The following is a 25,805-nucleotide window of genomic DNA, read 5'->3' on the forward strand; positions in this document are numbered from 1 at the left end:
CTCTGAGACCCAATCCTTGCCCCATCTCTACCCCCTTCTCGGTGGTTCACAAAATGGATCATGTTGAAGTAACCAGTTATTTGTCACGTTGAAAGAAAGAAAATCATGTTTTTGCCAGTGATTTAGCCACATGAAATCAGGCCAGCTTGACCTGAATGAGATGTAGAGCACCCCAGTCCTGCCCTGCCGCTGCTCCTCCCTCTGACCCTGACTCCGCCTGAGGCCAGCCTGTCGGGAGCTAATCTTTAAACTGAGGGCTGATCTTTAACTGGAAGGCTGCCTTCTCCTTTTGCTATCCTCCGCCAACACCCCCCTCCCCACCACTGTCCCCTAGTGTCTTTTTCACCAAACCCTCTCTCCCTCTCCCAGAGATTCTTGTTGGGGCTAGAGGCTGAGCACCTTTGGGAACAACATTTAAGGGAATGTGAGCACAGTAAAGTGTCTTTGAAATCATGTTGTGATGTGCACATTTTGTAATTACCTTTTTGTTGTTGTAGCAACCATTTGTAAAACATTCCAAATAATTCCACAGTTCTCAAGCAGCAGTCTAATCCCTTTCTCACTTTTAAAAGGTAATTTTTCAACTTCATCCATATTGCCTTCTCCATAGAGGAGGGAAAGAGGGAAGGGCCTGCCTTACTGAGAGCCAAACAGAGCCCAGAGAAAGACCCCACTATAGGGGGTCATTGCTTTGTGCACAGTGTCCAGCCAAACAGGAAAGGTGATTCCAGGAGGAGTTAGCAAAAGAAAAAAAAAGATGTTCAAGTTTCAGCTTTAAGGTATTTTGGGGCAGTTTTAAAAAAATAACCAGAAGTGACCAAATGGAAATGGTGATACCTCTGAGACCCAATCCTTGCCCCATCTCTACCCCCTTCTCGGTGGTTCACAAAATGGATCATGTTGAAGTGACCAGTTATTTGTCACGTTGAAAGAAAGAAAATCATGTTTTTGCCAGTGATTTAGCCACATGAAATCATCTCATCCCCCTTTTCTGGGTCTGAAGCTGCTGTGTCTAAAAGTGGCATCTCATTGTGCTTCGCCTCAGTGCTGGAGAAATCTTGAATAGTTTATGTACAAAACTGTCTAAATTTTATATTATTTTAAAACTTTGCTTCTTTGGGGTTGGGGAGCACTGGCAATGCCATAGGTGTGCTGATCTTTAAGTTTCTTTCCTCACCCAGTACCCCCTTACCAGGGAGGTTTCTGGGAGGTCTGTTGGGTTCACATCCTGAAGCTTCCTGGCTTAAAAATGTCCTTTCCTTTGGTTTGGTCTCTTTGGGGGCCAACTGAGTGAAAGAGAAACCAACAGTGCAACTATTTTGATACCGAAAAATTGACAAATGCCTTTTTAAACTAAAGAACCAGTCCCTCAAAAAAAAAAAAAGAGTAATAGAGTGGGTAATTGGTAATTGAAAGTGATGGGGAAATTTCTATTGGATGACAACTATGGCACATCAAAATAAGAGTGTTTTTGACTTTGGTATATTGATAGCTTTTTGTAATGATGTTAATGAGGGCAACATATGCCTGTGGCATACCCTAAGGACCTAAATAAATCAAGGCTTTTGTAAATATTGTTTGAGGGAAATTGATTTAAAAAGTGAACAGAAGCAGTTCTTTGTAGAACAGAATCTGTTTTGGATATGAAGTACCATACCAGAAAACCTTAAGTGTAGGAGTCAAGTTATTATTTATGGACTCAGAGAGACTTATAAATGTCTTCCCAGATTTAGGCTACATTCTCTTCCCAGGTGCATCTTCTATTCCTGTTTTCAAGGTTCTTTGCTCTCTGTAAAACATCTGAACTAATTAAAATAGTGGCTTTTTCCCACGAAGAAAAGTGACCGAGGCAAACCATATTACTTTTCCAGGAAGATAATTAAATGTGAAATATGTCCATTAAACTATACTGAACTTGTAATTCTGAGGTTTAAAGGAAAAAGAAGTGGGGCCGGGGGAAGGAGGTTACTAATACAAGATAAATTTAAAGAGATTTTCTCCTATGAACCCAAGTGAACAAGTACATAGTACGTATTACCATTATACCTAGAAAAATACATGTAGTTTGTATATTGTTGGAATAGGATCTACTCATCAGCTTCAGTAGCCCCTTTGTATTTGTAGCTTATCAGCAAATTCCTAAGAAGTCAACTACAACTTCTTTTTGCCTCCTAGTTCTATCACTTACTATGTGAAGATACTAAGACAGTTTTAGTTAGTCTCCCAATGTCTCAGATTCTTCATCTGCAGGACGGCGAGAATAGTGTAGGGCCCTGGCCAGGATGCCCAGTTGGTTGGAGTGTTGCCCTGTCCACCAGAAGTTGGCGGGTTTGATTCTAGTCAGGGCTCATACCTAGGTTGTGTGTTTGACTCCTGGTTGGGGAGCATATAGAAGGTGACTGTTGGACGTTGTTCTCTCACATCAATGTTTCTGCCTCTCTTCCTCTCTCCTTAAAATGAGGAGTAATTAACATATTCTGGCAAAGATTAAAAAATAGTAAAAAAAACAATAGTTATGGGGTTTAATCCCTGTGACGTTATTACTAGGGTTAAATATGGGCATGGTGTCTGGCATATAGCACACATCAATAAATGCCAGGCATTTTTATCATCACTGTTCTATAGTCCTGTTGTTCCATTTGAAAACTACATTCATTTTAAGGACTTCCTTGGGGGTATGAAATGGTGAAATTGGCTAAGGTACATTTGTTTTAATAGCTGAAATAGGAACAATTATCTTTTTTGCCCTGGGTGACCCTCAAAGCCCACTGCCCTTCTGGTCTTGGTAAATGATCAGAACAGCACCTTCAAATGTGACCCATGGGCTCCAAACACAGATACCCAACGCAGTGCATCTCTTTTTTAGGGACAGAGAGTGCAAGGTATAGCAACTTAAAAAAAGATTTTATTTATTATGCTATTACAGTTGTCCCATTTCCCTTTTATTCCCTTCCACCCTGCACACTGCCTCCCACCCTCATTCTCCCTGCTTTAGTTCATACATTTAAGTTCTTTGGCTTCTATATTTCCTATACGATTCTTATCCTCCCCCTGTCTATTTTCTACCTACCACTTATGCTACTTATTCTTGGTACCTTCTCCCCCCTTCTCCCCCTCTCACTCCCCTGTTGCTAACCCTCCATGTGATCTCCATTTCTGTGATTGTGTTCCTGTTCTAGTTGTTTGCTTAGCTTGTTTTTGTTTTTAGGTTCAGCTCTTGATACTTGGGAGCTTGTTGTCATTTTAGAACGGAAGGGCAGATAAAGTGCTTTCCAGATGAGGTCAAGTTAAAGGAGTTCATCATCGCCAAGCCCTTATATATGAAACGTTAAAGGGACTTATCTGAGAAAAACAAGACCAAAACTATGAAGTGAACTTTATTTTAAAAATGTAGCCTGTAGTAGTTTTATTCAATTTGGAAAATACCCCCTTTTCCTCTTTGTCCGAGTTTGATCATTATAACCAATCTTTAGATATGGCTGCTGCCACAATTTCATAGCCTTGATAACAGCAGAGGGACTTGAATGACAGCAAACACCGAAGCCAACAGAAAGCATTTCTATGGTGGTTTAGTAGCGAAGGGTTACATTCAGTGGAGACTCTTAACAAGGAAAGCTAGTTATAGCATAAAAAAAGCCCAGTCACTTTTGACCTGATAAAGTCCAACTGGGAAACTTAAATGTCTCTCTGCTTTTGCTTGCTTTCTCCCGCCTCCACCCTTTCTTCCTCAAAGCTGCATATTTTTTGACAATGAATGAAACATGAGAGGATTTATTAGACTTATGTTTGGAAACTAAGCCAACTGCATGATTCAAATACGAATTTCGACAGGTGCACCTGCTTTGAGTTTCGGTAAATAGAGAATGCCAGGAAATTCTATTCAAGCAAATAGAAAAAAGAAAATCCTTTAATGTTAGGTTCTAGCGCAGGTCACATTTCAACAAAACCCGATCGTAAAACACGCCCATCTGAGACTTGGGGGAAATGGGAGGGCTCAGAGAAAATAAGATTTTCATTTTTTAATTGCCAAGAATATTTAATAAAATGTACAATCAGAATCAACACAAAACTTTTCAAATAATTTTATATGAGGCTACATTGGTGAAGATATGTGTAGTCCAGAGTAGATTTTAATGTGCCTGAAGTTAGTGTAGATTATTTCTGTTGAATAGTCAGCTTCATTCTTTTGAGTGCAGCACCAATTTGCCCACCAGAGCTTTCCCCATTACTCATTATTAGTTTTTTCTGAAATTCCAAATTTCTGCAGGGCTCCAGAAAGTAAGAATTTTCAATGACTGACAGTACACGAACGTTCTGTGTGTTCAGGCTGCCTGCCCCAGAGCCCTCCGCACGCACAAATCACGCCAACTTACCTTCCTTCCCTCGGCAGCATTATTGGAGGCCAATTCTCCTGCATTTTTCAGCCAGATAGGTGAAAACATTTTATTTTGCATTTAAGTATTATAAAGTTGAGCATCTTTCAAATACTTATTGGCCATTTATGTACCTTTGAGAATTGACTACTTGTATTTAACCTATTTGTTACTGGTAATTTAAGTTTGTATTTTTATGTTTTACCTTTATTTGGAATCTGTTTTGGCTTAAAGTAGGAATGTTAACTGCTGGCCCTCTGTCCGCACCTCTGGTGTGGTTAGCAGTTTTCTCAAGACCATTTATTGAATAGTATTTTTCTGCAGTTTATTTGAAATGCTGTTTATCATATGCTACATTTTTGCGCACTCTTCCATTCCAAAGTATTTTCAGAATGTGAAGTTTCTGGTAAGCTGGCACTTACCCTCCCTCGCTGGAGAGCTATATCATAGTTGGCACGGACTGCGCATGTGAGAGGTCAGGTGGGTGTGGATGCTACGTAGGAAGATGGCCATTTGAATTACTGGGACTGCGTGCAGTAGAATTTTAATTTTATTTGGGTTTGCAATTAACTGTTAAATTATTCATAAAGAGTGCACCAAAAAGCAGCCTTTAAAGAAAATGTTGCACATGTTTTGAATTGCCTGCTATCTGCCAGAAGATACTGTAGATCTCGCAAAAGATCATGTACTTTTCAAAGCTAGAAGAGTAGTATGACCAGTTGATGCATGAAGAGCTATCATTCATTCAGCAGCAATGGTAAGTAAAAATTCTAGTTGGTTTTCAATAGTCTGTCAAACAGAGGTTCTGAGAGAACCAGCAAACTTTAGTCGCTTTAAAACCACAAAGCTGTACATTTCCAAGTAAAGATTTTTAAGTTTTAAGATATTTTGTAAAATCTTTAGTGGGAGCTTTGCCTAACACGGCAGTCCACTGCTACAGTGCAGGTTTCCTATACTGAAGGCTTTCTTTCCCTCTAAAATCCATCAATGTCCTCTTTGACCATTACTTCCTAAGAGGAAACTGCTTTTGACCCTTCTAGTGAGCTGCCCGGGGTTTCCTATGGCATGTGGTCTCTCCCTCACTTCAATGAGCATTAAACGGAAATGTGTTTAATGAAAGCTGTGTTCCTGGTGGTCTCTGCCTGGGGGATATTAACAGATTTATGGCACCACCTGAATTAACTGACAAATAATTCTAGGTTAGACAGAAAGTGATTACATTTCAGTTATTTTATTTTACAAATAGATAAGAGCAATCCAGATAATATATGGTAGCTGGTTAGAAATGATTTTTGATCTATTTTAGTGATCATTTATTCACATGTATATACATACCACAATGAGGAAAGGTTTAGGAAGTCTTCTTGGTTTGGTGTTTGTTTTAAGGGAATAGATGTTTCTTTTGAATAATTTTACAAAATAAAAGTAAGATTTTGATGACAGGGGATAATAAATATTCAGCATTTACTCACTAAACCAACCTAAGAACTGTTCCTGCTACCTCCAAAGTTAAAGACACTTGGCAAATCTTCACTACACCACAAAGTCTAGAGTTATGTAAAGATGTAAAGGCATTTGGGGATTTCTCAAGTTCCAGAACATCAGACAGAACACGCGAGTCATCAGCTAAAGAACAATGATAGTAAACAGAGTTTTGTGAACTAGGCACTATAACACTTTACATATATTAAGTCACAGTGTCAGATTTCCTCTGCATTAATCAATAAATGAGCTGCATTTGGCCATTATAAATCATTAGATTATAACTGTCCTTATTTTACGGTTTCAGGTAAATAACTGAAACACAGCGACATAAATATGAGTTCCTAGACTTGGCAACTGCTAAAAAACAGTTTTCAGGGCTACATTAGATGCTAATGGTAGAGCTACAGAAGCTAATTTTAAACTCCATATTAGGAAATAATAAATCCCAAAGGAGCCTTAGCCTCTGAAATATCATCATAGGTTAACAGTTTTAGGAATTTTAAACATTAAATAAATGTGGAAATATTCTAAAACATATTCTTTAAGAGGCATCCAATCTCTTATAGGCTTCTTCGATGAAAGTTAACATGTTCTTTGTTTGAGATGAGTTATGGAGAACATCCAAGTCCTTCAGAAGAGCATTCTGGTTGGGAATTTGTGCCAAAATTTCTTTCTGTGGGTACAATGTATGATTACTTAAAAAACCTTTTTTATTGAGACAGTTGATATATAACATGTTAGTTTTAGGTATATTACATAATGATTCAATATTTACAGATACTGTGAAATGCACCACAATAAATCTAGTTAACAGCCATTGCCACACATAGTTACAATATTTTACAAGATGAGATCTCTTAAGATTTACTCTTTTAGCAACCTTCAAAAATACAATGTTATTATTAACTAATTACCATTCTGTATGTTACATCCCTATGACTTATTTATCTTACAACTGGAAGTTTGTGCCTTTTAGCCACCTTCAACCATACAATTGGTTTTTAATCTTCTTATAAAAAATATCAAATGTATGTTAGAGAGTGATATAATAAATGTAATGTACCTATCACTCAACTGTAATAACTATCAACTCACTGCTGCTTTCTCCCAAATCTGTATTATTCTGTTTCCCCTCTGTCCATTTCTGCTACTTACACCCTGAGTGAGCTATAGATAGGGAAATTTCAAATTATTTTTTTAGAAAATGTAAAAACTTCATACCAGTATAAACATTTTTAAAATATACTTTGATTATACCATTACAGTTGTTCTATTCCCCCCTTCATTCCCCTCTAACCTGCACACCCCTCCCCCCCCATTCCCCCTCTTTAGTTTACGACCACATGTCCAAAGTTCTTTAGATTCTATATTTCCCCTACTATTCCTGCCCTCCCCCCTGTCTATTTTGTACCTACTGTCTATGCTGCTTATTTTCTGTGTCTTCTCCCCCCTTCTCCTCCTACTCCCCTGTTGCTAACCCTTCATGTGATCTTCATTCTTTTAAAATTTTTTCATTTATTTATTTATCTTTAGAGGGGAAGGAGAGAGGGAGAGAAACATCAATGTATGGGTGCCCTTCGTGCGTCCCCTGCTGGGAGTTGGCCTGCAGGGAACTGGCCTGCAACCCAGGCATGTGCCCTGACTGGGAATCGAACTGTGATCCTCTGGTTCGCAGGCCTGTGCTCAATCCACTGAGCTACACCAGCCAGGGCTTGTTTTTCATTTCTATGGTTCCACTCCTGATCTAGCTGTCCTCTTGGTTTGATTTTGTTTTAGGTGTGGTTGCTAGTAACTGTCAGTTTGCTGTCCTTTCACTGTTCATGTTTTTTATCTTCTTTTTCTTAGGTAAGTCCCTTTAACATTTCACACAATAAGGGCTTGGTGATGATGAACTCATTGAATTTGATCTTATCTGAGAAGCACTTTATCTGCCCTTCCATTCTAAATGAAAGCTTTGCTGGATAGAGCAGTCTTGGATGTAGGTCTTTGAATTTCATGACTTGGAATACTTCTTTCCAGCCCCTTCTTGCCTGGAAGGTCTCTTTTGAGAAATCTGCTGACAGTTTGATGGGAACTCCTTTGTAGGTAACTGTCCCCTTATCCCTTGCTGCTTCTAGCATTCTCTCCTTCATTTTAATCTTGGCTAATGTAATGATGATGTGCCTTGGTGTGTTCCTTCTTGGGTCCAACTTCTTTGGGACTCTCTGAGCTTCCTGGATTTCCTGGAGGTCTATTTCCTTTGCCAGACTGGAGAAATTCCCCTTTTTTATTTGTTCAAATAAGTTTTCCACTTGTGGCTGTTCCTCTTCCCCTTCTGGTACCCCTATAATTCGGATGCTGGAACGTTTAAAGATGTCCTGGAGGTTCCTAAGCCTCTTGTCATTTTTTTGAATTCTTGTAACTTCATTCTTTTCTGGTTGGATGTTTTGTTCTTCCTTCTGATCCACTCCCTTGATTTGAGTCCCAGTTTCCTTTCCATCACTATTGGTTTCCTGTGCATTTCCCTTCATTTCAATTAGTTTAGCCTTCATATATTACTCTAATTTGTGGCTAAAATCAACCAGTTCTGTTAGCATCCTGATCACCAGTGTCTTGAATTGTGCATCTGAGAGGTTCGCTATTTCCTGGTCGCTTAGAGTTATTGGCTCTAGGGCTTTGATTTCTTCTTGATCCATATTTTGGACTGTTCATGCCTGTTATGTATGAGGAGCAGAGCCCTAGGTGTTCACCAGGGCGGGGCCAGTCAGTCGCTGGGTTGTGACGCCGTATGTGGCAGCAGGCAAAAGTATAGCAATGGCGGGCCCCCTCTGCTGCCTCCCGCCGCCACTGTGGGGCGCGGTGTGTCCCACTGTGCGGGAATGTGCGACCACGGTCAGCCCGCTGCTGGGTTCGCCTGCTGGGGCCTGCGTGGTGTGTCTCGCTGTTCACTCCTTTGCTGGTTTATCTGCACACGTGAATGTGTGACCGCAGCCAGCCCGCTGCCCTGAGCGCTCACTGGGTGAGAGCGAGGAGGAGCTGCCTGGGCACCTGGGGTCGGGGGATCTTTCTTGCCTGTCCTGGCTCTGCTGCTGGCTCCGCCCCTCTTACCAGTTCGGTTGAAAGGTTTGTTGTTGTTGGACTTCTGTATAGTTCAATTTTCTGTTCTTTCGCTGCATCTTTGTTCTCTAAACCTTTGTTGTATTCAAACTTGGTTGTGGGAGAAGGCACAGTGTTTCCACCTATGCCTCCATCTTGGCGGAAGTCCCACTATAAACATTTACACTATAATATCTACTAGGGTCCTTTGAACAAGGACAAGTTACCAGTGTGTATAATCTATTACAAATAAGACATAATACTATTTTGTGAAGTTATATGCCACTGTTAGAAGCATAAACAAAAGCAACTGTCAGAATTTACTGCCAGAAATCCCATAGTTATATGACCACACAGATGTGTAAAAATAGGTGTACAACAGTATACTCAGCATTATACGTACTTGCAAAACTTATTTATTCCCATCAGTAATTCACAAATTATATTATGGTACATCCACACAATGGAATTCTATACAGCTACCGATAAGAACGAGATACATCTACATAAAGTGACAAAGAAAGATGTTCAAACTTTACTGTGAAGTGAGAAATAATTGAATATTTATGTCATGAATTCCATTTGTTTTTTTAAAAAACAGGATATATAATGTTTTTAAATATCCAATTGATAATGATAGTTGATGTAGTCAATTGGTACTTACCTGAAGTGTGGGTGCTTTGAGACTCTTCTGAGGAAGTTCTGGAAGGGAGAGTACCCTGTTACTATCTATGTGAAACATCTGAAGTAGAAAAAGAAAGCTAGATTATTTCAAAAGACTAATTTCTCTCAGTTTATTACATGTAAAAGTTGTCTTGGTAAAATGTAAGCATTAAAAACTATACCCAGGGTCTAGCAATACATTATTACACAATTACCTGTTTTACCTTCTCCTCTTCTTCTTCCACTTCACTTGTCAGAATTTGAATTTTGTTCTTTAGGCTCTGAATATTCCCAGTCACTGACTCTGTGGTCTCCACTATTTTATCTATTTCTTCCTGAGTCAGAAAGAGAAAGTTAATGATTCAAATAAAATATTTCATGAAATAAAACTAAAAAATATTAATACACATATTTTAAAAACATTTTCTACATTAAAACACTGCTAGAAGAAACTGGTAAATATATTTTTTTCTTTCAAAAAACAGACTTCCTAGAAACTAATTTACCAAGGCCATAATGTATTACAAGGAAAAAATTTCTCGGAACAAAAGGATATAGCTCTTGTACAAGAACGTTTCCTTGGAAACTTACCAAAGCTGAGATTCTGGAAGACCCGTGTAAACCCAACACAGGCCATGGACTGATGGCCTAAAAATACTGGGTTCTGTCTGTTCATGTTTATCCCGTCACACACCCATGGCAATCACTGATTCTTTTGTCGTTTCCATGGTTTTGCCTTGTCCAGCAATCGCACAGATATAGCCTCAGATTGGCTTATTTAACTTAACTCCATGTTTTTCAGGGCTTGATAGCACCTTTCTTTTCAATGCTTAATAATATTCCATTGTTTACAGGTGCCACAGTTTATTTATCCATTCACCTACTGAAGGACATCTTGTTTTTTCCCTAAATTTTGGCAACCATCAATGATATTGCTGCAAAGATCCATATGCAGTATGGTCCTGGGTCATGTGGCAAAATGTTTAGTTTTGTGCCAGGCTATCTTCCAAAGTGGCTGTACCACTTTAACTTGCTCCTCAGCCCTAATTTCCTATGGATTGGTTGTTGGATTAAGAGACTGCTGTTAAATATAGCTATGATGCAAACCACATGTATTAGTTTCCATGTCTCTTGTAACAAACTACAACAACCCCGGTGGCTTAAAACAACAGAAATTTATTGCCTCACAGTTCTGGACTACAGATGTCCCCAATCCAAATCAAGGTGTTGGCAGGGCGGTGCTCCCTCTGAAGGCTCTAGGGGAGATTCCTTTCTTGCCTCTTCCAGCTGCTGAGGCTGCCAGCACTCCTGATAGTTGCGTCACTCTAATTTCGGCCCTTTTGCACAAGGCCCTTTCCTTCATGTTTGTGTCTCCTACAAGGACACTTCAATCTCTCAAAAGACACTTGTCACTGGATTAGGTCTCGCCCAACATAAGCCAGGAGGACCTCATCCTGAGATCCACCTGGGAGATTCCCTTTCCAAATAAGGTCACATTCCAGGAGTTAACATTTAGACATATCTTTCTAGGGTCCTTCATTCAACTCATGTAGAAAGCAATGAATAAGAGCAATGAGTGAAGAGTTATAATAAAGACTAAGAATTTTAAAAAATTAATTTGTTCTGTCGCTTTGATTATTTTCTTTGGGTATTCCTACAATATCTGTGTTGCATCTTCTTTGCCAAACTTTTCTATTTGCCACTTTTTCTAGAAAACTTTAAAAACCAATCTTTCTTTTTGATTCTCAAAATTTTCTCCTTATTTTACCTTCTATTTATTGTAAGCATTACCTGTTGTGTTTCTTTGCTTTAGTACTCCTTGCAATTTAGTCTGCATATCCAACAGCTCTTTCTTTTATTTCTAATTCTTTCCTGAATTCTGTAACTTCATTTTTCAGTATAGATGGTCCTTGAATAGTGTTTTTTCATTCAACTTCATTTTGGTATAATGTTGACAAGGAAAAAAAATAGATTCCCTGCTGGGGCACACCTGTGTGCAAATTGCATGTATTCCCCACACCTGTGCGAGCTGTTTCCAGGTTGTGGAAAGTCAACACCAACCAACACTAACTCTAGGCTGCAGTAGAAAAAAGTAGTGGTTCTAAGTAATGCACATAGGAGAACACTAGTAAATGCAATTCCACAAACTCCTCATTCAGACACTCTCTTATGCCAATGAAGAACTCTTATGCTCACAATGCCAACAATGCTTCCATTGAGTACTGACTACATACAGCAAAGCACAAACTGCTACGATGTAAGAAACACATATTTGGTCTCGCCCCTGGTTTTGGCACAGAGCTTCTAAAACCCCTGTAACTTCCTATGTAATGGTGGCGTTATAAGAGCACATTTAGTTCAAATTAGAAAATTCATAGAAACAGTAGGAGAGTGACTGCCAAAGGCTGAGGGAAGGGTTGGTAAAGGAAATAGGGAAGGGATGTTAAAAGGGTAAAAGCTTTTAGTTATAGGATAATAAGGCCTAATGATTTAATGGAAAACATGGTGATTATAACTGATAACACCATATTGTGTAACTGAAATCTGCTAAGAGTAGAACTTAAACAAATTTATCCACATCCCTCCCCAAAATATTTATGGAAGATAATAGATGTGTTAATTAACTAGATGGGAGAATCCTTTCACATACAATCCATACATATATAAAGTCATCAGGATGCATATTTTAAGTATCTTATAATGTTGTCAATTATTCCTCAATAAAGCTGAAATTAGGTCCTGACGGGCATGGCTCAGGTGGTTGAGCACTGTCCTGCAAAACGAAAGGTTAGGGGTTTGATTCCTGGTCAGGGCACATGCCTAGGTTGCAGGTTTGGTCCCAGTGGGGGGAGTGCAAGAGGCATCCATGTTTCTCTGACACATGGATGTCCCCCCACCTCTAAAAAATAAATAAAATCTGAAAGAAAAAGGTGAAAAAACACAACAACCCCACACTAATGTCATCCAACTGTTAGAACTAGTGCTAGTACTGAAAATATATCCTTGAAAAATAGTAACACTGGGGGAAAATTAAACATAATCTCACCTATGAAGAAAGCCAGGCAATCACTAAAAAAATACCATCCTACTACTTTATATTTGTAGATTTGCTGCTTAGAAACAAATTCTTCCAATAGCATCTAAATTATTAAATATGTGAAAAAGCTGGAATAAATTATCTGAAAATTTGAACTTTGTATTTACTGAATGAATTGCTAGGTCTAACAAAGAAAGAGCTAAGCACCACACTGACAAACTCTGAAATTACTAAGGTATATATATGGTCCAACTGATTTGTTTTAGTTTTTAAAATTATTTCATAAACTCCTTAAGGTTGCTTCTTTCTCTTTAGTTTGTCTGCACTTTAAAAAAATTACAGCTGACATTATTTTATATTAGTTTCACGTGTACTGCACAGTGGTGAGATATTTATATAATCTATGAAGTGATCTCCTGGATAAGGTGCTTTTCTTAATTGTTCGAGTATCCACTAATTGAAAGGCTGAAGTTAATGATGACAGCTAATGTTATTACCATGAACTCCGAAGGAGAACAATTAGGAATCTTGGTCTGTCTGAGGTCAGACTGACTAGGTATGCATGTTTAAGGTTCAGCTATAAAGGTTAGTATGTGCCTTTTTCAGATTTGTAGAATGAGCAAAATATAGCACAGGCCTCGTTAAGTCATTGTGAGGATTAAAGGCTGTAAGTGCTTAAAACAGTGTCTAGAACAATGAAAGCCCTCATTACATATTTGCTATAATGATAATAACAATAATGATGATGATTGTGTTTCTGAAAAGAAAGTACCACATACAGGATGAGAAACTGTTTTCAAATAGAATTTAGTGATGAGTTCCTATAGTTTGATCATTAAAAACACTACGATAGTTCAGTTTTAAAGTTTGATAAAAAGTAAAACAGATACCTAATCACTAATACATTGGAAATACTTACAACTTTAGAGGCCCAAAGTTTAGCTTAGATTTAAAAAAAAAAAGAATTTAGTGCAAACGCCTGATACAAGATCTAGTATTTATTACTAGCAGAATATCATAATTTTAGGAACTTTTTGGTCTCTTCCCCTTCCCCCTAATTATGGACTCACTGTTCAAACCCCATACCTGCAATGATGTCAGACCTTCCTCATTAGCTCTGTGATGCACCTTTTCCACTTTCAGTAGACTTGACACATTAGTTAAATCTTTCAGCTTTGGGGAAGGGACTTTTAGGGTTTCACACAGTTGAAGCAATCTTAGGGACAGAACAAAACCACAATTACTAGTTTACACTTTGAGTACCATTAGTATTATTTTTATTTTGTTTTGAAATTCTCTTGTCACCGTTTTTGCCCGCATATTCCCAAGGGCTATAATCTTTTATTCACAGTGGCTGACCTTAGCAGTAAGTCTCCCCGCAAAAGACCTGACAAATCATCATTTCATCTTTCATTTCATCAAGATTTACTTCAAATCACGGGAGCACTTAGGCTCCTTCATAAGGAAGATTTTCTATTTTACACATTTAACAATCACATGCATTTCAAAATAAAAATTTCCTTGTGTTTGCTAAATGCTTCCTAGACTATTTCAGCTCGTAAGCCTACCACCTATTGTGAATTACTGGGTAAGAGATGAGTACCACTCTAAGTCTTAACTATGAGCCTGGATTCCGAATCTCAGTTGTTTTAGAGAACGTGACCAGGACTTCATTAACTAATCTAATTTGATGACATTAAAGAAAACTGAGCCCCATCCACTTTAAGGCAAATAAAACGCTAAGATTAAAGTGCTTAGTTCTGAGGCACTATCAACATGAATAGTATTCAAAATTAAAGTTAAAAAATCTTCCTATGAATTAGGTTTATCAGAGCATCAACAGAAACTGATGTATCACTACCCCCACTTATAGCAGTAATATACTTCCCACAATTTAATTCTTGAATTCCATAATAGGCAAGTTAAAATTTTGTTACTTCTACCTAATAGAAACATTTTGGGGTGCTTTGTTCTATTACCTAATTTGAACAGTAGAACCCAAGACATCTTCCTGAATCTTATTGAAATGATTAATTTTTGTAAAAAAATGGTAGGCAGTGTACCGTTTTTAAAACCCCACCAATCATAATTTTTATTATGCTGTTAGGATAAACTTGTTATCCAGAAAATCATCATTAGGACATCACGTTTAAGCATAAAAACCTGTCTGCAATAAATCTTCTCAAGAAAGATAAGCTTTTGATTTCTTAACTAAAATAAAGTTTCCAACGATGAACAGTTTTTTTCTAAACGTTAATATTAAGTCAATTCTGTGGAAGGGTTACCCACTGCTCCAAGTGTTCTAAATAGTGGTCAGATTTCCAAGATTCTTTCAAGATCAAATAAAACTAAAGGTATAAAATAAATACACCCTGCTAGAGCAACACCACCAATTTATAATTATGTTTCCAGAGACAATTTTCCCAAAGCATGTTCCTCTAGAAATTGTAGGGGCTAACCAAGTGAAATCAATTTGCTAAGACTGTACACATGGCTACATTAGTAAAAGGGAAAGTATTTGAGTATTGTTATTTTGGGAATGAAAGGGAGTGAGACGTGAAAGCAAAAATGAAGAGACACGGGCAGTCTTTGAACCCTATATCTCCATGGTTGCTACAGGATGAAGAGGCAGCCTACATGTTGGAGAGAATTTAATCTTTTCTGATGACCCAAGGTGATTACAGTGAACAGCAGCTACTATGCACTGTTATATTCTCATTTACAAACCAGACATGATTATTTGTCCTATATTAAAAAGACTATAAATAGCTACACCTTTATTATACATCATCTCATTTATTAGCTTTTTAGTGCATTCCTTAATATTAGGCTGTTATTCCTCTGGTTCCCAGGCCTGTGCTCAATCCACTGAGCTACACCAGCCAGCGCCTAGGCTGTTATTCCTATAAGGTGTTTACAGGCCTGCTTCTAGCAGTCTTTCTTTAACGTCTTCTACCTCCCTCTATGAACTCCCACCCATACCCACCCAATCCCACCTTCTACTTTGCTACCACTCTTCACAGATTACAATTTAAGTAAGCAGAATTTGTGTTTAGTCTTCCCAAGAATAAAGTGCTAGACCACAAACATTTCTAGGTACATCAGTAAGAACCAGAACATTCCTCTATGAAAATGTGCAAAATACCAGAAAAACATAGTCACTGAAAATCACTGACAGTGGTGTGACTTAAAAAAAATTTAATTGTTATTTTAAATGCAATAGTTTTGAGAGAAACACTGATATCGACTGGTCGCCTCTCCCACATGCCCCAGCTGGGGACCTGCCCACAACCCAGGCATGTACCCTGACCAGGAAGTGATTGTGGGATGATCCCCATTCAACTGAGAGCCACACTGGTGAGGGCTGGTGTGACTTTTTAAAAACACATGAAAAGAAATCTCTATTTGTAACTTGCCACACGATGAAGAACAGTAATAACCTGGAAAGAGACTCTTGCTGCCTGTGCAAATAAAGTAATACAATATAAAGTTAAGAAAAAACAGAGCAACAGGACAAATTTTCTATAGGATAAATAAGAGTGGTGAACTCTTAACTTTAAATTGTTCAAAATGAAATTGAAGGGAGTTCAAGCTGACAAAATGATTTTCAAATCCCAATACAGAAATGTGAATTATGGAAGCAAGCATTTTATGATTTTCAGATTCTTCATGAAAAATTCTCTTAATGAGTCCCAGCTACTGTGGCTCAGTGGATTGAGTGGCAGCCTGTCAACCAAAGGGTGGCTGGTTCGATTCCCAGTCAGGGCACATGCCTAGGTTGGGGGCCGGGTCCCCAGTAGGGGGCATGTGAGAGGCAACCACACATTGATGTTTCTCTCCCTCTCTTCCCCTCTCTAAAAATAAATAAAATATTTAAAAAATTCTCTTAACTCAGAACAGTTAGAATAGTTAGGATTCTCTTAACTCTCTATCCTTAAGTTTAGGATACAATGTACATTCCCAAATTATTCCTCTTTTTAAAACAGCAAAAATCCCAAATGAAAACTTTTACATTCCGCAGATGTCTGTTCTGGCAACACAGAGACAGATCAGATTTACTAAATATGTTTTAATCATTTTCTATTGCATAATTACATTACCTTTTCTTCAGGCAGTTGAGATGATATTGAATTTGTTCATTTTCTCTACTTTTGTTGCTCAAAATTGCTCTAGAAAAGAAGAAAAAGGACTGAATAAATGTTAGTCTGTAACACAACTAATAAAATCTATTTAGTTTTTCTCTCTGATTTCTTTCGAGTGCCTCTCCTTCCTAGCCAGGCTGAATCAATCACTTTTCCTTCGATATACATTTTAAACAGGGGTATAATCAAAGTTCTTTTTATCATATTGTATGTTGTATTTGATTTTCATGTCTGACTCTTCTGATGTATTTCAGCTCCTTGATGGCAGAATCCTGATTTCCTTTGTATAGTACCTCCTCTGGCACGGTAAGGTCCATGTAAAGGGTCCATTTAAACTCAACTTCTTCTTTAAGTGGCTCCTATTGATAGAACATGTTCAAGTTTACAGATTGGGCCACACAGACTTCATTTGAATTTCCCTGATGGAATTCTGAGTTTCCAAAATTAATGAAGACTTTTTTTTTTTTACTAAGGTTAATGCCATTGAAAGAATACAAATATATCTTCTTCTGCAAGAGAAAAATCCCCTATCGCCATAAAAGCCATAAAATAAATAACATTTAAAAGAAGACTGTCTATACAAGTAGAAATCAAAAGTTAAATGGAGAAATTTCATACTCACATTATTACTGTCTCCATCATAGTTTGCAAATGCTTTCTGCTATTCTTTGAAAGAGGTTGCCATGTTTTTCTCCTGCTGAGTGCTATCTTTACCTGTTTTAGACTAGTTTGCTGTGATCGTTCTGTTTCTGGTAAAAGAAGAGACTCTGGTCAATCTAGAAGGTTGCATGTTTCTACTTAAAAAGTGACTGAAGTATAAATTTATCTAAAAGAGCTAATGGAATTATGAGAACCAAAAAATTATAAAGGTTTATAAATTGTTTAATTTCCTTTCTTATTGCACAGCCATAACACGCCAGGTATTGAATATGAATACGCTATCTACTGTTATCTTAAGTAAAATGATATTAACTGATACTGCAGATACAAAACCAAGACTATTTTAAATGAAGAACCAAGCTACAATGACTAGGAGTCAGCATAAGCATATGGGTCTCAGAAATGGCCTTAATTAAAGGGTTTGTTAAGACCAGAAAACTACTAAATGTTGGGTGGCAACTGGAACAAAAGAGATTAACCAGACCACAGTCAGCATTTAGTAGACTGTTAATTGTTCTTCTTACAAGGGATAAACAGTGGAATTACACTATTGGCTCATAGGAAGACTTGTTTTGGAGAGAAGGGAGGTTAAATAATTATAAGATGCAAAGTATTATAAAAGCAAAAGTACCGTGCTCTATGGAAGTATAAAACCAGATGATGTAAAATGGTCTTGGGTGAAAAAAGGTAGGAATTCTTCCAAGAAAAGGTGAAATTTAAGTAAAGATGAATACTTTAAAATAATTTACTGTGAATAAAATTAGATAGTTGTTCCAAATTAATCTACACAGTGGTGGCAGAACAGAAGCATACTTGTCCTGAAAAGAAATCAGAAAGTGTTTCTATATATCACAGATCAGTAATAATTTGGGCTGTGGTACACTTTTTTCCTAGTTCCTATCAATTTTATAACCCTACACAATATTTTGCTAGGTATGGTAAATAAAATTTCAGTTGGTCAAAATAACTGACTAACCAGTAAAACATATTTTTTCAAAAATAAGAATACTGCTATTTATTACCATCTTTTGCAGAACTCATAAACAAGATGCTGATAATTTTTTCATGAATATACGTAGCTTGAGAAAGACAGTCTAAATAAGATACAGAAGAGAAATACCTTCAGAGGACAGACGCTTTGGATGATTTTTATTTTTTCTCACTGTGTTTCTAACCTAGAGGGAAAAACATATGCACATAAACAGAGAGAATTAAACATCAAATAAAAAGCTATTACTTTGGTAATAGAGTGGTCATGTATATTGAAGGAAATCCATGTAACTTCTGCTTAGGTAGAAAAAAAGTATATTGCCACTTCTACAGAAGAAGGCTGTACTTGTCACAGGCAAAAATATACTAAAGCAATTCCTAGACAATGGTGATAATGTATAATAGGATTTCAGATGGTATCAAACAATGTCTTAAAAAAATTATTACTCATTTCAGCAGTGAAATAGTGTTACATACTTTACCTGCAAAACAAATAGAGGCTTTTAGAAGAGAGGGTAAAATTAGGTTAGGAAAAAGCTAATTCCCACCAAACAAATTTTTCCCGGTTGTGATAAAAGTCTCCACCAATTGCCAAATTCCCATTTTTTAACATACGAATGCCATAGAATTAGTATACTCTATTTCCAGTCTTCTCATTTAAAGACTTTAGCAATGCCCAGCATCCACTCCTCCTTAAAGAATTCTTGGATCAATACCTTCAGAATTGAAGTAATAATTTTTATCTGAGAACTCTGACAAAGTATGCTGTAATAGCTCCCATACAATAATAAGAATTACTATAACTTGCAGTCAAAGTGACCTCTGGTTCTCAGATGCTCCTTTGTAGAGAATGAATGATATTTTTAATAGAGTGCTGGATCAGCCCTGACTGGTGTGGCTCAGTGGGTTGGGTGTCGTCCCACAGAATGAAAGGCTGCCGATTTGATTCATAATGGGGGCACATGCCTGGGTTTCAGGCCAGGTCCTTAGTTGGGGGCATGCGAGAGGCAACTGACACACACACTGATGTTTCTCTCCTTCTCTTTCTCCTCCCTCTTCCCTCCCTAAAATAAATACATAAATAAATAAAATCTTAAAAAAAGTTCTGGATGATAAGCTAGATATTTTCACTACCTCTTTCTCTGGTAAGTCCACTTCCTCACCACCAGTTTTTCTCTGTGGGTTTCTTTTGAACTGTTGGCACCTTTTCTTGGAACTGTGTGCTTTCCTAGGCATCTTGATCTAAATAGAACAATTGTAAGAGTGCTTCAAAAAATCTGTAAAGATGAAAAGGACATAGAAAAATGCTTAAAATTTGCATAGTATTCCATTCAAAAGACTACCTCAAATGTTCCAAATTAGCCTTTTAAGCATATTTTAAAAACAACGTTGGTTCTTATTAAAGTAAGGATATTTAATTCAATTTCATTCCTAGAAATTTTCCATTTGTATGCCTTTAAAAGATCATTTAAAAATGGTTTTGCATCTCTAATTTCATACTTCCCCATATAATTACATTATCTCCATGTTTACATGCAAGAAAATGAATATATAAAGAGTTCAATTGTCTTACTCAGGCCACAGATAATTCTGATATCTATTATCTCACAGGTATTACTCAGGTCTCCTTGGTTTAAGCCTCAAGAATTTATCATTCAACTTATGCCAAAGAAAGAAGGAGATGCTTTTTAAAATGATACCATGAATCTATCTTATTCAGAATGTAGTAAATTCACTCATAAAAAAAATTTCAGCTGGACTTCTGGCCAAGATGGAGGCGTAGGTGGAAACACTGTACCTCCTCGCACAACCAAGTTCAAAGACAACAAGGATTTAGTAAGAAAAATGCAACCAAAACAGGCAGAAATCAAACTGTATGTTCGACAACAACGAACCATTCAACCACACTGGTAAGAGGGGCAGAGTCAGCGGATGATGGAGAAGGGTAGCACAGGAAAAAGCGGCCGGACCAACCCAGGTGCGCAGGCCACGGCTGGCAGATCCCAGTTGTGGGGTGGCAACGGGCAGACCCAGTGAAGACCCAAGGTGGCTGGCTGACCGCTGTCAACATTCACCCGGAGGCAAACCATGCGAAAAAACGAACAGTGACACAGACCGCGCAACACAGGGCCCCAGGGACGGGAACTAAAGCCTAAAAGTACCAATTGGAAAAACTTTCAGGGGTCGAGGTGCTGGGAGAGGCTCCCAGGCTCACAGAGAGTTCCTTGGAGAGACCCACAGGGTCCTGGAGGGTGGACAAGCCCACACACTCGGGAACCAGCACCACAAGGGCCCAATTTGCTTGTGGGAAGCAGCAGAGGGGACCGAGGTCCAACAGAAAGCAGAGCAAACGCCATCGCCCCTCTCTGACCCTGCTCCCACATACAGCATCACATCCCAGGGACTGGGTCACCCTGCCCTGGTGAACACCTAAGGCTCCACCACTTATACCTAACAGGCGCAAACAGACGAAACATTATGGCTCAAGAAGAATAGCTCAAAGCCCCAGAGCCAATACTTCCAAGTGAACAAGAGATAACCAACCTATCAGATGCACAGTTCAAAACACTGGTGATCAGGATGCTCACAGAACTGGTTGATTTTAGTCACAAATTAGAGTAACATATGAAGGCTAAGTGAAATGAAGGGAAATGCACAGGGAACCAATAGTGAAGGAAAGGAAACTGGGAATAAAATCAATCGAGTGGACCAGAAGGAACAAAAAAAATGACCAAACAGAAAAGAATGAAAAAACAATTCGAAAAAATGAGGAGAGCCTTAGGAGCCTCCAGGACATCTTTAAATATTCCAACATGCGAATTATAGGGGTACCAGAAGGGGAAGAGGAAGAGCAACAAGTGGAAATCTTATGTGAACAAATAATAAAGGAGAACTTCCCCAGTCTAACAAAGGAAAGAGACTTCCAGGAAATCCAGGAAGCTCAGAGAGTCCCAAAGAAGTTGGACCCAAGAAGGAACACACCAAGGCACATCATAATTGCATCAGCCAAGATTAAAATGAAGGAGAGAATCCTAGAAGCAGCAAGAGATAAGGGGACAGTCGCCTACAAAGGAATTCCCATCAGACTGTCAGTGGATTTCTCAAAAGAGACCTTACAGGCAAGAAGGGGCTGGAAAGAAGTATTCCAAGTCATGAAATCCAAAGACCTCCATCCAAGATTGCTCTTTCCAGCAAAGCTTTCATTTAGAATGGAAGGAAAGATAAAGTGCTTCTCAGATAAGGTCAAGTTCAAGGAGCTCATCATCACCACACCCTTATATATGAAATGTTAAAGGGACTTATCTAAGAAAAAGAAGATAAAAAATATGAACAGTGAAAAGACAGCAAACTCACAGTTATTAACAATCACACGTAAAACAAAAGCAAACTAAGTGGACAACTACATCAGGAGCGGGACCATAGAAAAGGAGATCACATGGAGGGTTAGCAACAGGGGAGTGGGAGGAGGAGAAGGGGGGAGAAGGTACAGAGAATTGGTAGCATAGATGATAGGTAGAAAATAGACAGGGGGAGCGCAAGAATAGTATGGGAAATGTAGAATCTAAAGAACTTGTGAGACATGGACATAAACTAAAAGGGGGGAATGGTGGGGGAGGGGGTGTGCAGGGTGGAGCGAAATGAAGGGGGCAAATGGGAGAACTATAATGGCATAATCAATAGAAATATATTTTAAAAAATTTAAGGTATATAACTCTGTCTGGGTTTTGTGCATTTTAACAAGAGTACAGAAGGATGCTCAGTCCTCTGTCTACTGCCTCTGCCCAAACCCACAGATTAAAAAAAAGGCACAGAAGTGGTGTTGGGGATGTCAATGATAACATTTAGAATGAATCCTTTTCTCTATCTAATAGTCCTTTATCACCAAACTCATTTCTGCTAAAAGGCAAAGAATAGGCTATTTTTTCTTGCATTAGGCCTTAAGGAGTAAGTAGCCACAAGTTAGGTACAGTATGCATGGACACACACACACATACAATATATATACATAATATGTATATATTTTAGGCATATACAGCTAGATACATAAGTCAATCACCATTCTTTCTCTAAAAATTCAGGGCTCATTACATTAATATAGTTTATATATGCAGATTTAGACACATAATGGAAGGGGTGCTCTGGATAAAATCTATTCCTTCAAATTTTAAAAGGAAGTTTCCAGGTCCTTCCCACCCCAGTAAGACTGACAACAGTGGGAAAGAAACAGTTGAAAGATCACACTTGGGAACTACATGTGAGATCAGTTTCAAAAAGCAGAAGCTCAAATACACCTGCTCTTGAAAAACATGGTACCTTACTCTGCAGCCAGTCTGCTAAGTTGCATTCCTGAAATGCCCAATTCTCTCAAGGTGACATTCATGTCCTTGTATTCCACCTACTTGCAAACCAATTCATAGGTTGTTTCCCTTATGGATCTCCCCTGGAGGGGCTGTCATAGACAGCAGTTCAGGTTGTTGACTGAAAAAGAGTATCCAGGTGAGGAAGCAAACAAGGGCCACAATTTAGCCCTCATGTTATTTGGCAGCTTACAAATGGTAGGAATTTCTTTTCACTCCTATTAGTGACATATGAAGTCTATGGCCCCTTGTGACACTGCAACTGTTTGAGCAGAATATGGCGGAAACGACTCTGTACCAGTTTACTGGCCTAAATGCTAAGAGATTGGCAGCTGCAACCCTGTCTTGCTTGGAATATTTGCTCTTGGAACCCATCTACCATGCTATGAGGAAGGCCAACATGGAGAGTAACCGAATCTTGAAGCAAAAGCCCCAGCTGAACTCCCGACCAATAGTTAGCACCAACTTGCCAGCCTGGTGCATGTACCTGAGCCAATATGCTGCATCTGACACTGTGTGGAAAAGACATGAGTCAGTCCTACTAAGTTGTTTCCAATCTCAAATTTTGGAACCAAAGAAGTGAATTAAAAAAAATCTTTCTCCAACACCTGTCTTACAACATCTACATTCTTTACAATGCTGTTTAAAGTCCTTAACAATCTATCTCTACCTAGCTTCCATACTTCTCTCCCGCTACTCCATTTACATCTCCCTCACTGGCTAGATTTATGATTTCCTGAACACACTTTAAGGCACACACTTTACCCTCTGGCAGAGCTCTCTCTCATGTCTTTGCCCACTCTCTCTGATCACCAGCCACCTGCTTCTCAAAGCCTCCTAACCACTCCACTTCATTACTCTCTAAAAGTCTGTGGGCTCCTATGGTCTCTTACTTTTAGCTGGCACTTATAGTTTAATTGCTAATCATTTTTTCTTGATATTTATTTAATAATATAATTCAGATCAACTCCAAGTTTGATTCACAAATTATTACAGTCCTTTTAGGTACAGAAATTGAGAGTATTCATTTAGAAACTTTTACAGCAATTTTCAACAATTTCGTATATATTGAAACTGATCATAGAATGATTGGCTGTGATTTTTCTTTTCATATCTCATTTTTCTAGTAATCATTTTTTTTCTAAAAAATAGGCTTTTAAAGAGCATTCTTAGGTTTACAGCAGTATTGAACACAAAGTACAGGGAGTTCCAATATACCCCTGTACCTCCCATTCCGACCCTTCCCCACAATCAACATCCCACACCAGAGTGGCACATCTGCCTCAAGCTGTGAACCTACACTGACCCATCATAGCACCCAAAGTCTACAGTTTACATCACAGTTCGTTTTCGGTATTACACACTATATTGGTTTGACTAGTAATGAATTTTTAATTGTAATTTACAACAGTGTCAGTTGTGACTAGTTAAATTTTTTTAAAAGGGTCCTTTCTCATAGATAATTTGAGAAGCACTGTTTTCACTGATACTTGCTTGAAGCAATAAACCACAATGCAAAACGTTTCTCAACCTCGACACTATTAACATTTGGGATGGGATAATCCTTTGTTGTGAAGCTGTCCCGTGCACTGCAGGGCGTTTAGCAGTGTCCCTGGCCTCCATTTGCTAGATGTAAGCAGCACCTTCTCGAGTGTGACAACCAATACTGCCTCCAGACATTATGAAATGTCCCTGGCAGTGAAACGACCCCAGTTTGGGAATCACGGCCAAGAGTGAGCCAGGCGTGAGGATAAATTGCACAGGTTCCAAGTCCTGGCTCTGCCATTTAGGGAGCTGTGCAGTCTCGGCAAAAAAAATCTGCTCCCTTTCCCCATTGGTAAAATGAGTTAATAAAAGTACCAACGCCAAAGGCTTTGGTAAAGTTAAAATTCTGTACACAATACATAAAATATCTAGCACAATATCTGGGACATAGCTCATACAAAAAAAGAATAGAAATTTTAGATCCACTGGAAACCATAGCCTAGTGCTAGTGGACACAGACAGACATAAAAACAATTATTACATACAACCTTACATAATGTGACAGACGTTATACAAATCAGTGAATGGCTATCTCAGAACGGCCTGTGAGTGAATATATGGTATTCAGAGAAAAGTTACTATTTGCATTAGGTTTTAAATACTGAGCCAAAAGGAAGGAGAATGAAGTATTGGAAAGAAAATAGCAAAAGCCTGACGGTGGACCGGAAAAGTCCCTGGAGACTTTTACCGCGCGTGGGAGGGCCGCGCAGAACAGAACCCGAACGGTAGTTCGCGGACGGCCTTCATACTGCAGCGAAGAATTTCTTCTTCCCCGGGTAGGACACAGGGAGGCTCCTAAATTGCCTTGATACCTCACCGGCAGAAACTCGTGGGAACCAAGTACCTCCATCTAAACCTCTGGGTGGGCAGAAGAGGTGAGCACGACGTGTAGCAAAACTCGTATAACTAATGTTGACCTACAGACCAGTGACGCCAACGGAGGGCGCCGCCGCCCACCGAAGTAACCTCAAGGCCAGAGACGCGAATCTCCAAGGCGGCACTTCGTCCCAGGACTGGCTGCGGCAGAGGCGAAGGAAGGAGAACGAGGCTGAGGAAGATTCAGGGAAAGGCGAGGAGAACCTGCCTGGCTTCACTCCCACCTCGCGAATCAAACTCATCCACCCGTTGGCGCGCAGGACCGACCAATTCGGATTTCCCTCCCTTTGGAAGAGTCACCTCACGCTTCTCAAATGCAGACCGCGGAGTTCGCCACAAACGCCTTGGTCACAAAATTCATTCCCCAATCTGGACCCACTAGCAGGGTAAGCGCTTTCTCTACTCACCCACGACTCCCCCACAACCACGGAGAAGCCGCGCTCAGAGCAATTCGCGCCCGCACGATCGAACGCCCGAGAGACCCGGAAGTGGATTTTCAACGCCTGCAGCGGGCTGACGTCTCCTCACAACCCTGACGTCATCAGCAGCTCGTCCAGGAGAGCGCGGTGAGATTGGCTGGACGGAGGGCGTCGTCGCCTAC

The 25,805-nt window shown here is 39.0% G+C and overlaps 1 protein-coding gene and 1 long non-coding RNA gene across 4 annotated transcripts; one reads left to right on the plus strand and one right to left on the minus strand.

Moving 5' to 3' along the window:
- The first annotated feature begins 441 nt into the window (after positions 1-441).
- Positions 442-19,246, plus strand: LOC118992592 (uncharacterized). Its single transcript, XR_005067653.1, has 4 exons — positions 442-792; positions 3,192-3,200; positions 13,492-13,498; positions 19,236-19,246. It is a non-coding gene; the product is annotated as an uncharacterized LOC118992592 (long non-coding RNA).
- CENPQ (centromere protein Q) lies at positions 6,177-25,694 on the minus strand. 3 transcript variants are annotated; one of them, XM_037054547.1, is made up of 9 exons: positions 25,612-25,694; positions 19,560-19,667; positions 18,556-18,610; positions 17,398-17,524; positions 16,734-16,802; positions 13,720-13,849; positions 9,812-9,931; positions 9,598-9,675; positions 6,177-6,531 (listed from the first exon to the last, which is right to left on the minus strand). In XM_037054547.1, exons 2-9 carry the CDS (start codon positions 19,659-19,661, stop codon positions 6,400-6,402), a joined length of 813 nt encoding a protein of 270 aa, XP_036910442.1. In that variant the 5' UTR covers positions 19,662-19,667; positions 25,612-25,694; the 3' UTR covers positions 6,177-6,399. The 3 variants fall into 3 exon arrangements, with proteins under 3 accessions (XP_036910442.1, XP_036910451.1, XP_036910432.1); XM_037054556.1 differs by having other exon boundaries at positions 9,821-9,931; positions 19,560-19,702; XM_037054537.1 differs by having other exon boundaries at positions 19,560-19,702.
- Positions 25,695-25,805: the final 111 nt, after the last annotated feature.

The sequence above is a fragment of the Sturnira hondurensis genome, unplaced genomic scaffold, assembly GCF_014824575.4.
Source record: "Sturnira hondurensis isolate 20B ecotype Veracruz unplaced genomic scaffold, ASM1482457v3 Scaffold0000880, whole genome shotgun sequence".
Lineage (NCBI taxonomy): Eukaryota > Metazoa > Chordata > Mammalia > Chiroptera > Phyllostomidae > Sturnira > Sturnira hondurensis.

What these genes read in the sequence shown, in the direction of transcription:
- CENPQ (XM_037054547.1), bottom strand. Translation starts at nt 19,661, where the DNA reads ATGCCTAGGAAAGCACACAGTTCCAAGAAAAGGTGCCAACAGTTCAAA. An exon ending in TGGACTTACCAGAGAAAGAG is followed by an intron (nt 18,611 to 19,559) that starts GTAGTGAAAATA and finishes TTTTCCCTCTAG; the next exon opens with GTTAGAAACACAGTGAGAAA. An exon ending in AAGGTCTGACATCATTGCAG is followed by an intron (nt 9,932 to 13,719) that starts GTATGGGGTTTG and finishes TTTCTGACTCAG; the next exon opens with GAAGAAATAGATAAAATAGT.